Source organism: Cebus imitator, unplaced genomic scaffold (assembly GCF_001604975.1).
Source record: "Cebus imitator isolate Cc_AM_T3 unplaced genomic scaffold, Cebus_imitator-1.0 Scaffold66, whole genome shotgun sequence".
In the NCBI taxonomy this organism is placed as follows: domain Eukaryota; kingdom Metazoa; phylum Chordata; class Mammalia; order Primates; family Cebidae; genus Cebus; species Cebus imitator.
Genome location: NW_016107381.1, coordinates 5,788,793 through 5,800,825, shown reverse-complemented (window position 1 = coordinate 5,800,825; position 12,033 = coordinate 5,788,793). Strand labels below are relative to the sequence as shown.

At 42.3% G+C, this 12,033-nt stretch overlaps 1 protein-coding gene across 6 annotated transcripts in view; it reads left to right on the top strand.

The window, feature by feature from the left end:
- The window catches only part of WDR59 (WD repeat domain 59), a 108,649-nt gene that overhangs the window by 71,433 nt on the left and 25,183 nt on the right, over nt 1–12,033 (top strand). For all 6 annotated transcript variants that reach the window (XM_037739265.1, XM_037739264.1, XM_017530567.2 and 3 more), the window contains 5 exons: nt 2,314–2,478; nt 6,330–6,425; nt 6,597–6,753; nt 7,278–7,347; nt 11,381–11,534. In XM_037739265.1, coding sequence (XP_037595193.1) covers nt 2,314–2,478; nt 6,330–6,425; nt 6,597–6,753; nt 7,278–7,347; nt 11,381–11,534 — 642 coding nt within the window. The remainder of the gene's footprint in view (nt 1–2,313; nt 2,479–6,329; nt 6,426–6,596; nt 6,754–7,277; nt 7,348–11,380; nt 11,535–12,033) is intronic.

Below are 12,033 nucleotides of genomic sequence, written 5' to 3'. Positions count from 1 at the left end.
TTTTCTTCAAAAGGAGAACCTTTTCTCCTCAGCCAAAGGAGAACCTGATGCTCATGTGTCTTAGCTCTTCCTTAGATGCTTCAACATCACATTTTACTATAGAGGAAGACACTTAAACCTGGGAGGCTTAGTGTTTTGGCAGGAGTTGCTGCTGAGGTTATGGGCAGAGTTGACTTGGGAAGCCAGCCCTCCAGCCCCTCCAGGGTGCTCTGTGCTGTGCTGTGCTGTGCTGTGCCGTCCTGTGCCGTCTTCCCTCACAGGCTGAGGGATTTAGATTCATAGTAAGAAGGCAAGCAAAACCTCCTTATTCACTTAGCCTATGGAACATTTACTCTTCCTTTGGGGCAAGTATCGAAACTCTTTGCTTCAGAAAATTGAGTATCTCTCCAGGAAGGAGTTTTAAAGCTTGATTAGTTTTTCCTTCACCCAAATATAATGAATAGCAGGAAGGGGTATGTGCTGTTACATAACTATCTCATGGGGCCTTTAAAACAAGTCTGCTGTAAGTGCTTTTAGCCTCACTTTACAGTTGAGGAAACTGAGACATCAAGAGAAGAAATGATTTGTCTGAGGTCAGCAGCTATTTGGTGGAAGAAATAACATGTGCATCCGAGTCTCCAGATTTCCCACGTGTGTGGTTCTTTTCACTTTACTCCAGCTGCTGTCTCTAGATGGCAACACAAATCAAAAGATAGAAAGTGCTCTGTGCTGAAATACTGATCTATATCAAGTCGGTTTATACTCCCTTTGTCCCATTTGAGGACAGTGTGGATACCTAGTGATCTAGTTTAAGATCTTGATTCCTTTTTTTGAGACGGAGTTTCGCTCTTGTTGCCTAGGTTAGAGTGCAATGGCAGGATCTTGGCTCACTGTAACCTCCGCCTCCTGGGTTCAAGCAATTCTTCTGCCTCAGCCTCCTGAGTAGCTAGGACTACAGGCATGCACCACCATGCCTGGCTAATTTTGTAGCTTTAGTAGAGATGGGGTTTCTCCATGTTGATCAGTCAGCCTGGTCTTGAACTCCCAACCTCAGGTGATCTGCCCACCTTGGCTTCCCAAAGTGCTGGGATTACAGGTATGAGCCTCCATGCCTGGCCTTGATTCCTTTCTTTGAGAGTACTTTAAAAAAAATAATTGAGATATAATTCACATACTATAAAATTCACCTTTTTTTTTTTTTTTCCGAGTCTTGTTCTTTCCACCCAGGCTGGAGTGCAGTGGTGCGATCATGGCTCACTGCAACCATGGCCTCTTGGGTTCAAGCGATTCTTCTGCCTCAGCCTTCTGAGCAGCTGGGATTACAGGTGCACACCACCATGCTCAGCTAGTTTTTTTTCATACTTTTAATAGAAATGGGGTTTTTGCCATGTTGGCCAGGTTGGTCTCGAACTCCTGACCTCAGATGATATGCCCACCTTGGCCTTCCAAAGTGCTGGGATTACAGGCGTGAGCCACTGCTCCGGCCAAAATATACCTTTTTAAAGTGTATTATCTGGTGGTTGTGGGTATATTCACAAAGTTGTGCAGCCATTCCCACTGTCTGATTCCAGAACATTTTCATCATTTGCATGAAATGACATACCCATGACAGTAAATGTCCATGACAGTTACTCCCTATTTCCCCTTCTCCCAGCCCCTGGCAATCCCCAGTCTACTTTCTTCCCCTCTGGATTTTCCCAGGAGCACTTTTTAAGTTGACTCTGGTATTAAACTTTTTCCTGCTTTATTTTCCCATCTCAAAATAAATATAACAAGTTTCTACCCCACAGCTTTGGGAGGAAGCTTTGTTCAAGTCAGAATACTTTGAACTTTGTGATGGCTCACACCTATAATCCCAGCTCTCTGGGAGGCCAAGATGGGTGGATCATTTGAGGTTAGGAATTTGAGACCAGCCTGGCCAACATGGTGAAACCCCATCTCTACCAAAAACAAACAAAACCCACAAAGATTTGCCAGGCATGGTGGCGCATGCTAGTAGTCCCAGTATTTGGGAGGCTGAGGTGGGAGAATCACTAGAATGCAGGAGGTGGAGGTTGCGGTGAGCTGAGATCCTGCCACACTGCACTCTAGCCTGGGTGACAGAGTCAGACCGTGTCTCACATACACACACAAAAGAATACTTTGAGCTTATTACATTGGTATGAAAATTTAAGAATCTTTTTGAAAACTAATTGTCTTGCACACCAATTTGTCTTTGTAGACTCTTTCCCTTCACCCAATTACTAGGAACATGGAGTGTTCAGTTAAATGCACTTGTGTCGAAAGACGCTTTGTGACTTGTCACCAAAACAACTGTGGATTTGTCTGTTGCAGATGGATGCGGCAGACAGGAGCTGCACAGTGTCTGTGCACTGCAGCAGCCATCGTGTCAAGATGCTGGTGAAGTTCCCTGCGCAGTACCCAAACAACGCTGCCCCTTCCTTCCAGTTCATTAACCCCACAACCATCACGTCCACCATGAAAGCTAAGCTGCTAAAGGTGGGGGTCTGGGTTCCCAAATTATTCTTGCTATTCTGCATCTGCATCATTGTCTAGGTTTTTCTTGGGATGGAGTCTGTCTCTGTCCGCCCAGGCTAAAGTGCGGTGGCGCAGTCTCTGCTCACTGTTAACCTCTGCTTCCTGGGTTCAAGCGATTCTCCTGGCTCAGCCTCCCTAGTAGCTGGGACTGCAGGCATGTGCCACCACGCCTGGCTAATTTTTTGTATTTTTAGTAGAGATGGTGTTTCACTGTTAGCTAGGATGGTCTCACTCTCCTGACCTTGTGATCTGCCCGCCTCAGCCTCCCAAAGTGCTGGGATTACAGGCATGAGCCACCATGCCAGTTTGTCTAGATTGAGTAGAAAAGAAGAATGAAAACTCCATTCAGTGAGATTCAGAAGTCATCTGTTTCATACACACTCTAGTATTAGCAATGTTCTTAACCTTTTATGAGTCATGGACTTTCTTTGAAGTCTAATGAAAATTATGGACCCTTCCTCAGAAAAATCTTATCACTTGAAAATATTGCCTATAAATATGTGAGTTGCATATAATCTGGCCACAGTTCTCATTAACGCTATGCATCATCTCAGGTTAGGAGATTTGCAATCCAATTTCATTTAGGAGTCCAGGTTAGGAGCCCTGCAATCCAATTTTATTTACATGGAAATATAGGCAAGATGTATTCTGAAGCTAAAAGTTATTTTATAATTAGAAAAAAACATGTATAAGGTCATAAAAAAAATTTTATCCTATAGAGGGAACTGGTGTTATCCTCGAGACAGGCTGGCTAGCTGCACAGCAGGTGTCCAGATGGAGGCGCCACAACCTGGCATCTGTGTTTAATTCTGCAGATTCAGAGACTTGATGCATCCGTTCATCCACAGTGAATCAGGTGGAATCTCCATGACAAAGCCCATGAGCTTCTTCATCACCTTGTTCAGTCTGAGCAGTGTCACAAGTGAAGGGACTGAAGTATTCTGACAAACTCAGGCCAACCTGAGTGCTGCTCTTTTTTTGCCCAGTTTGGGTCGTGGACACTTGATTGTTTCATCTTGTTGGGCTATCCTACGGAACCAGAAAATGTTCAAGGGCCTTAAGGATCTCTGAAATGCCATTAACTCAGATCTTGTGGTATTTGACATGTTAAACTTGGAATCTGAATATTTCACTGCCTAGTTTGGACATACTCAAAAGATAGATTTTTCTTTTAGTATAAAATGGTATGATTAGGAAGTGTCTTTAAAGGTCTAATTTGTCTAATTCAGGGCTGGGTGCTGTGGCTCACACCTGTAATCCCAGCACTTTATGAGGCCAAGGCAGGTGGATCGCTTGAGCTCAGGAGTTTAAGACCAGCCTGGGCAACATAGCAAAACCCTGTCTCTGCAAAAAATATAAAAATTAGCCAGGTGTGGTTGTGCATGCCTGCAGTCCCAGCTACTCAGGAGGCTGAGGTGAGAGGATTGCTTAAGCCTGGGAGGCAGAGGTTGCCATTAGCTGAGATCGCACTACTGCACTCTAGTCTGAGTGAGAGAGTGAGACTCTGTCTTCAAAAAAAAAAAAAAAAAGTTCTAATTCAGTGCAGTCCAATAGAAATATAATATTTAGGCCACATGATAGAATTGTAAAATTTTCTAGTAACTACACTAAAAAAAGTAACAGGTTGTTTTGGGAATATTTTTATTTAATCCAGTATATCTGAAATATTCTCCTATTAACATATAATCAGTATAAACTCATGAAGACATACACACTTCTTTTCTATACTAAGTCTTCCACATTCACTGTGGATGTTATACTTAATAGCATCTCTCAGTTTGGACTAGTGACATTTCAAGTGCTCAGTAGCCCCATGTAGATGGTGATAACCCAGGCTCAGTTTATATGCCTGTCTTCAGTGTTGTATGTTAGTTCATGTCTGTAGCATATACCTTAATCCATTTATGCTGGAAGTTGCAAATTTTTTTTTTTTGGTGAAAAATAAGACCTTGGCCGGGCACAGTGGCTCACACCTGTAATCCTAACACTTTGGGAGGCCAAGATGGGTGGATCACCTGAGGTCAGGAGTTCAAGACCAGCCTGGGTAACATGGTGAAACCCCATCTCTGCCAAAAATACATAAGGTAGCCGGACGTGGTGGTGTGTGCCTGTAATCCCAGCTACTCAGGAGGCTGAGGCATGAGAATCGCTTGAACCCTAGAGGTGGAGGTTGCAGTTGAGCCGAGATCGTGCCATTGCACTCCAGCCTGGGTAACAAGAGCGAAACTCCTTCTCAAAAAAAAAAAAAAAAAAAAAAAATTTTTGATTTTGATCACTCAATTTGCTTTGACATGAAAAGGACTTCTTAAAGCAACTGTTCAGTTAACTCTTAATGACTGTTGTTTCTCTGCAGGGTAAAATGTTTCTGTTTTGTGGCAAGAATTGCTCTGATGAATACAAGAAGAAAAATAAAGTTGTAGCAATGTGTGACTACTGTAAACTGCAGAAAATTATAAAGGAGACTGTGCGATTCTCAGGGGTTGATAAGCCATTCTGTAGTGAAGGTAAAGACAAAGTTGTTTTATCCACAGAGCATGTGGTGGTTATAATTCATGATGACTTAGGCAATTAAGCCACGATTAGTTTTCACATTCTTTTTGTCTTATGAGATATAATTAGAAGTATTTTGGAGGCTGGGCACGGTGGCTCATGCCTGTAATCCCAGCACTTTGGGAAGCTGAGGTGGATGGATCACTTGAGGTCGGGAGTTCAAGACCAACCTGACCAACATGGTGAAATCCTGTCCCTACTAAAAAACCCCATTTCTATACAAAATTAGCTGGGCAGGGTGGCACATGCCTGTAATCCCAGCTGTTCGGGAGGCTGAGGCAGGAGAATTGCTTGAACCTGGGAGGCAGAGGTTGCAGTGCAGTGAGCTGAGCTCACGCCATTTCATTCCAGCCTGAGTGACAAGAGCGAAATTCTGTCTCAANAAAAAAAAAAAAGAAAGAAAAGAAAAACCAGTAGCATAAAAAAAGAGCAGTAGGATATAAATAACTCTCACAAGCTTGGTGTTCCAGTAACGGAACACTAGGCATAATGGGTTTAAAGTGTTAGGATTTATATTTTTAAAGAACAAAAAGGATACTATAATTTTCACTGAAGTGAAATCGGTTCCTCTTGGTCTTACATCACTGAGAGCAATTTCAGCCTGGGCCAGTGGGTATTACTTCTAAGGCACTGATATTTCTCCTGGAGAGGGTAGTGTTGGGGGCGAGGAAAAGGGCCTTTATTCACTATAAAGAAATAATAGTTCTTCTGTTACTAAAAGCTGCCCTCTCAGTACCCACATGTATGCTGCCTTGATTAGGGAAAAAGCTTCTCTAGCAGGGCTGAGGAATAAATCCTGTTTGAACCTCTGTAGAGGTAGAAATTAGATTAGTACACTGCGTTGGAAGCCTTGACTTAACCCTGCACCTGGCTCCCAGCATCACCCTGTGTCTGACCACTTTGCAGAAGAAAAGGCAGTTAGGGCCGGCCGTGGTGGCTCACGCCTGTTATCCTAGCACTTTAGTAGGCTGAGATGGGCAGACCACTTGAGGTCAGGCCAGCCTGGCCAACGTGGTGAAACCCCTTCTCTGCTAAAAATATAAAAATTAGCCAGGCATGGTGGCGGGCGCCTGTAATCCCAGCTACTTGTGAGGCTGAGGCTCGAGAACCACTTGAACCCGGGAGGCAGAGATTGCAACGAGCCAAAATTGCACCACTGCACTCCAGCCTGGGCAACAAAGAGAGACTCTGTCTCAAAAAAAATAAAATGCCTGTAGGAGAAATGTGTTCCTCTTCTTGACTGTGTTTTGGGCTTTTTCTAGATCCTGAAGGACACGGCCCTGCAGAAAGTGAAGCGTGGCCAGAGCTGCCTGGAGCCCTGCCTGCGCCAGCTCGTCTCCTGCCTTGAGTCCTTTGTGGTGGGAACCATGAAATTGTCGTACCAACTTATGCTTTACTCTTTTGTTTATTTCTTTCTCCCTAAAATCATGAGTTTTCTGGTTTTGTAATGCTGGGTCTTTATTTTGTAATTTTGTAATTCAGCTTTAAGGCAGGTTGTGGTTTTTAGTTTGTGGATTTTTAAATTTCAGAACCAGGAAGACAGTGCTTCCAGCAACCCATTTGCACTCCCCAACTCCGTCACACCTCCCTTACCCACATTTGCACGGGTGACCACTGCCTACGGGTCATACCAGGACGCCAACATTCCCTTTCCTAGGACTTCTGGGGCCAGATTCTGCGGAGCAGGTGGGTCTCTTTGGTTCTTCGATTCTAGATTTTGAGAGGGAGCAGCTAAGAATGGCATAGATTCTGTATAAACATCTTCATCAGGAAATGTTTGCTTTTATTTCCGGATAACTCAAACAAGACTGTCATAGCAGTGTTGCAGGGTCTGATGCCCAGTTGGCGTCTGTGGACTTACCCTAAGAATATGCACCAGAATGGCGGTCTTAGCTTTCTTCATTCTGATGAACTTGGATTTGGGTCTCTACTCAGAGCCCTGATTCTTAGTGGGGGACAGCCCCTGCTAGGGAGGCTTAGAGTCCCACCGACGACTCTGCCCAGTCCACATACATCCTCCCTTCTGGACCCTGGAGTGCTGACCTTGGTTCCTGGTAAGGGTCACTGCAGTCGTGAGTCTTGCAGCTTATGGAAATGTGTCTTACCCTCAAGTATACAGAGATAGAAGAAAGACTGGCTAGTCCTGCCTCAGGATTTCCCAGGTCCAGCTTGTTGACACTGGTATGCTCGTGTGATGTCTCCTTCTTCAGGTTACCTGGTATATTTCACAAGGCCCATGACAATGCATCGGGCAGTGTCTCCCACAGAGGCGACTCCGAGGTGAGTCCGGGAGATGCAGAAGCCACTCTGCGTACCCGGGGCCAGATGTGGGCAGAGACCTCGGAAACCACTGAGTTTGTCTTTGAACAATGAGTTTTAGTTCTTCAATGGGAGTTTTTAAACTCTCATTTTAAGATTTATTTGAGAAAGACTGAAGTCAGTTAAATTGTAAGAAAGCTGAGATTTCTGTTTTATGGTTATTACCAAACTATCAGAAGTAGCTTGATAAAAGCTATTGTCAAAACAAGGCAAATTCTTTTTAAATGTGCCTTTCCCCTATTCCTAGCATATTATTATTTGTTTTTAATTATTTTATTATTCAATTTAACATGAACTAAAACTGGAAAAATAACAAAAAACCATCTGTAGATTCACAACACTAATATGCCACTTCTTATATGACCAAACAATGTTTAATTTTAAAACATTGCATAAGTAGTGCATTGGGAAAACACAAATGTGCAAGTTTTTTTTTTTGTTTTTGAGACAGGATCTGGCTCTGTCACTCAGGCTGGAGTGCAGTGGTGTGATCATAGCTCACTGCAGCCTCTACCTCCTAGCTCAAGTGATCCTCCTACCTCAGCCTCCCAAGTAGCTGGGAATACAGGTGTGCACCACCATGCCCAGCTAATTTTTATATTTTTTGGTAGAGACTGGGTTTTGCAATGTTGTCAGGCTAGTCTCAAACTCCTGAGCTGAAGCAATCTACCTGTCTCACTCTCCTAAAGTGTTGGGATTATAGGTGTGAGCCACCATGCCGGCCTGGAAGTTTTAAATTAAAATGTCAAAGCCCTTCTCTTCTTTTTCACTGTTTTAGGCAGAATCTTGCTTAACAACAGAACATGTTTCTGTCTAGTCATTATTTTTCTGTGCTTTAAAGAAAAGTTTTTCTTTATAGACAATCTAGTGTAGCAGATAGGAGTATGGACTTCAGAGCCAGTGTGCCCCGATCCAGATTTTGGCCCTGTCATTTTATGACCTTGGGCAAGTTACCTAAACTTCAGCTTCAGTTTCTTCAACAGTAACATGGGGATGATCATAGTACCCACTACCTTCAGTTGCTGGGAAGATTAAGTCCCTGTAAAAACATTTTAAACACCACCTGGCACATCCGAAGTGTTCCGTGTTTTTTCTGTTATGATTACTGGTTTTTAAAACTTTAGGATTATACAGTAGACTTCTGGTTCTGTAGTCTGGTGGCCAAGATATAATAACTTGCAAACCTTCCTGTTGCAAACCCTTGAAGGCATTGGATACAATATACTCAGCATAGTCATTGTTTTAGTCCATTCTCACGCTGCTATAATGAGGTGCCTAAGACTGGGTAATTTATAAAGAAAAGAGATTTAATTGACTCACAGTTCCACATGGCTAGGGAGGCCTCAGGAAACTTAAAGTCATGATGGAAGGTGAAGAGACAAATCTTATATGGCGGCAGGCAAAAGAGAGTGTGTGTGTGAGGGAGATATTGTCAGATCTGATAAAACCATCACGTCTCACGATAACTCACTCACTATCGTCAGAACAGCATGGAGGACACTGCCCGCCTGATCCAGTCACCTCCTACTATGTCCCTCCCTCAACACATGGGGATTGTGGGGATTACAATTCAAGATGAGATCGAGGAGGAGGCATAAGGCCTAACCATATCAGTTATGAATGAATAGCTGAGTTAACAAGAAAGAAAGAGAACTGAATGACATGTGTGAGCAGACACTGCTGCTTTGCCAAGAGGTGGCCAGTCTCTGCAGTAACCCAGGCCGATGTGACCTGGGCCCCAGGGGAATTGGGGTTAAGTACTAGGGAACACCTACATTACACCCAATTCCTTATTGGAGTAGAAAACATTCCCCTATTCTCAAAGGGAAACAAGGAATAATCTGGACTTTGGATTAGAGGGAAAAATGTTCCTATTAGAATGTTTTTCAACTGACAGCCCTTTACTGAGATAGTTTACAATACAAAAATCTGAAGCGTACAGCTAGGTGACCAACACTCATACCAAGATATAGAGCATTGTCCTCATCCCCAAAGGTTCCTGGTCCCTTTCCCCAGCCCTTCAGCACCCAGAGGACACCACTATGTTAACTTCTGTCATTGTAGATTAGTTTTGCCTGTTCTTAAACTTCATTGAATGGAATCATGCAGCATGACCTGTTTTATGTCTGGCTTACTTTGCTTAATGTAATGTTATTGACATTGATCCACATTGCTGCATGTGTCAGTAGGTCCATTGTGTGAATATAACATAGTTTGTTTATTCATTGTTCCTGCTGGTTGATATTTGCATCCTTTCCAGTTTTGGGGTCTTATGAGCAAACGTGGATACATATGTTTATAAAAAAAAAAACAAAAACGTGTATTAATTTCTGCACCTGAGGAGCGGAATTCCTCAGTCATTGGATAGATGTATGCTTAACTTGAGAAACTGCTCAAAAGTTTGTGCGCAGTGGCTGTGCCATTTACCCTGTCACCAGCAATGTTTCAGAGCGCTGGTTGCTGTGTATCCACTCCGAAACTGGGTATTGCTAGTCTTTTCAACTTTAGCCATTGTGTTGTGAGTGTACTAGTTTTTCACTGTGGTTTTAATTTGCATTTCCATGTTGATGATGAATGATGTTGAGCAGCTTCTGTGTGCATATTGACCATTTGGGTATCTTTTTTTTTGTGATGTGCTTGTTAAATGTTTTGCCTATTTTGGGGGAACAGCTACTTCTTATTTATTTGTGGTTGTTACCTATTTTGGTTGCAAATTCTTTGCTAGATGTATGTATTGACTTTCTCCTAATCTGTGGCTTGCCTTTCTCCCTCTTTAATGTTTTTCAGTGAACAGCATTTCCTAATTTTGATGATGTCCAGTTTATCACTTTTTAATTTTTATGTTTAGTGATTTCTGTGTTGTGCCTCAGAAATCTTTTCCAATCCCAAGGTCATGAAAATACTCTTCTTTTTTTTTGAGACAGAGTCACACTCTGTCATCCAGGCTGGAGTACAGTGGCTCAAACTCCTGACCTCAAGTGACCTGCCTGCTTTGGCCTCCCAAAGTGCTGGGATTATAAGCATGAGCCACCGTATCCGGCCTTGTGTTTTCTTTTAAAAGCTTTATAGAAAAATAAATAGATAAATAAATAAAAATAAAAGCTTTATAGATTTAAATTCCTTATTTAAGGTCTGTGATCCATTTCAAATTGATTTTTGCATGTAATATGAGTTAGGGGTCAAAGTTTTTTTATTTTGTAGAGAAAATTAGTTGTTCTAGCACCATTGATGAAAAGATTTTCTTTCGTCATTGAATTTGTATTGATGACTTTGGTGAACATCAGTAGACCATATATGGTGGTCTTTCTGGACTCTTTTCCTTTGATCTATTTATCTTTTATGCAAACACTACATTCATAATGTACCTTTACATAGTTAAGTCTTCAAATCTGATAGGTCAAGTCCTCCAATTACATTATTCTTGTTTAGTTCGGGTTGGCTATTCAGGTTTAAAAAAAAGCCTGCTTGCATTTCGATTGGAATTGTGTTGACTCTATAGCTCAATTTAGAAAAAACTGCCATCTTAAGCATATAGACTCTTCCAATCCCCTAGTATAGTATATTTCTCCATCATTTTATGTCTTTAATTTTTCTCAGCAACATTTTGTATTTTCATGCACATTTTCAAAAATTAAATTTATTCCTAGGTATTTGACGTGTTTTAATGCTGCTATAAATGAGTTTTAAAAATATTTATTTTTCAAATATTTGTTTCTAATGTATGGAATTACAGTAGATATTTGACCTTGTATTCAAATTCACTTATTCTAGTAGTTTGTAGATTTCTTTCACTTTTTTATGCCTGTAATCATAGAAGCATTCTATGCTTCTGCAGATAAAGCATTTTTCAGTGTTAAAAGTTGTACTGACTTCTTTTATTGGAGTTTCCATCTTCTCGTTTTGTCTTCTTTTGGTGTCAAGTGCTAACAACAGCACCACTTGGAAATATGACAAGACTGCAGCCAGTGTGGATAATTATCATTTTCAACTACAGATCTCTGTCAGCCTTGTCTGCTTATCACACGGGCTTGATCGCGCCCATGAAGATCCGCACAGAGGCCCCTGGGAACCTTCGTTTATACAGTGGGAGCCCCACTCGCAGTGAGAAAGAGCAGGTCTCCATCAGCTCCTTCTACTACAAGGAGCGGGTAAGTGCCAGAGCCAAGGCCTTTGATTCTTACCCCGTCTCCTGGATTCTTGTTCATCATCTCCTGCCTGGCCCAGCAGCTAGATTAGTAAACCCCCTGTAGTCTTCCACTTTCATAATCAGCTTGTTCAAGAAGGTCATTGCCTTGCTCCTTTTACTTGGTTTTAACTGCTGTAAATTGCGTGTGTATGGAGGTGTGGGTGGTTCTTATGGCCCATAGTCTTTACTGCCCATTTAACCCTGTTCTCACAATCTCCATTCACTGAGTTGGTTCCCATTATTTCAGGGTAGAATACCTTAGCTTCACATCTTCCATGGTTTTCTGACGTTTGTCAGGAAATTAAGGGATGCCTCTGAAGTTTTGGAATCTTAATGTATTTGGAACTTCATAGTTGTAAGAAGTCTTTTTTTTTTTTTTTTTTTTTGAGGTGGAGTTTCGCTCTTGTTACCCAGGCTGGAGTGCAATGGCGCGATCTCGGCTCACCGCAACCTCCGCCTCC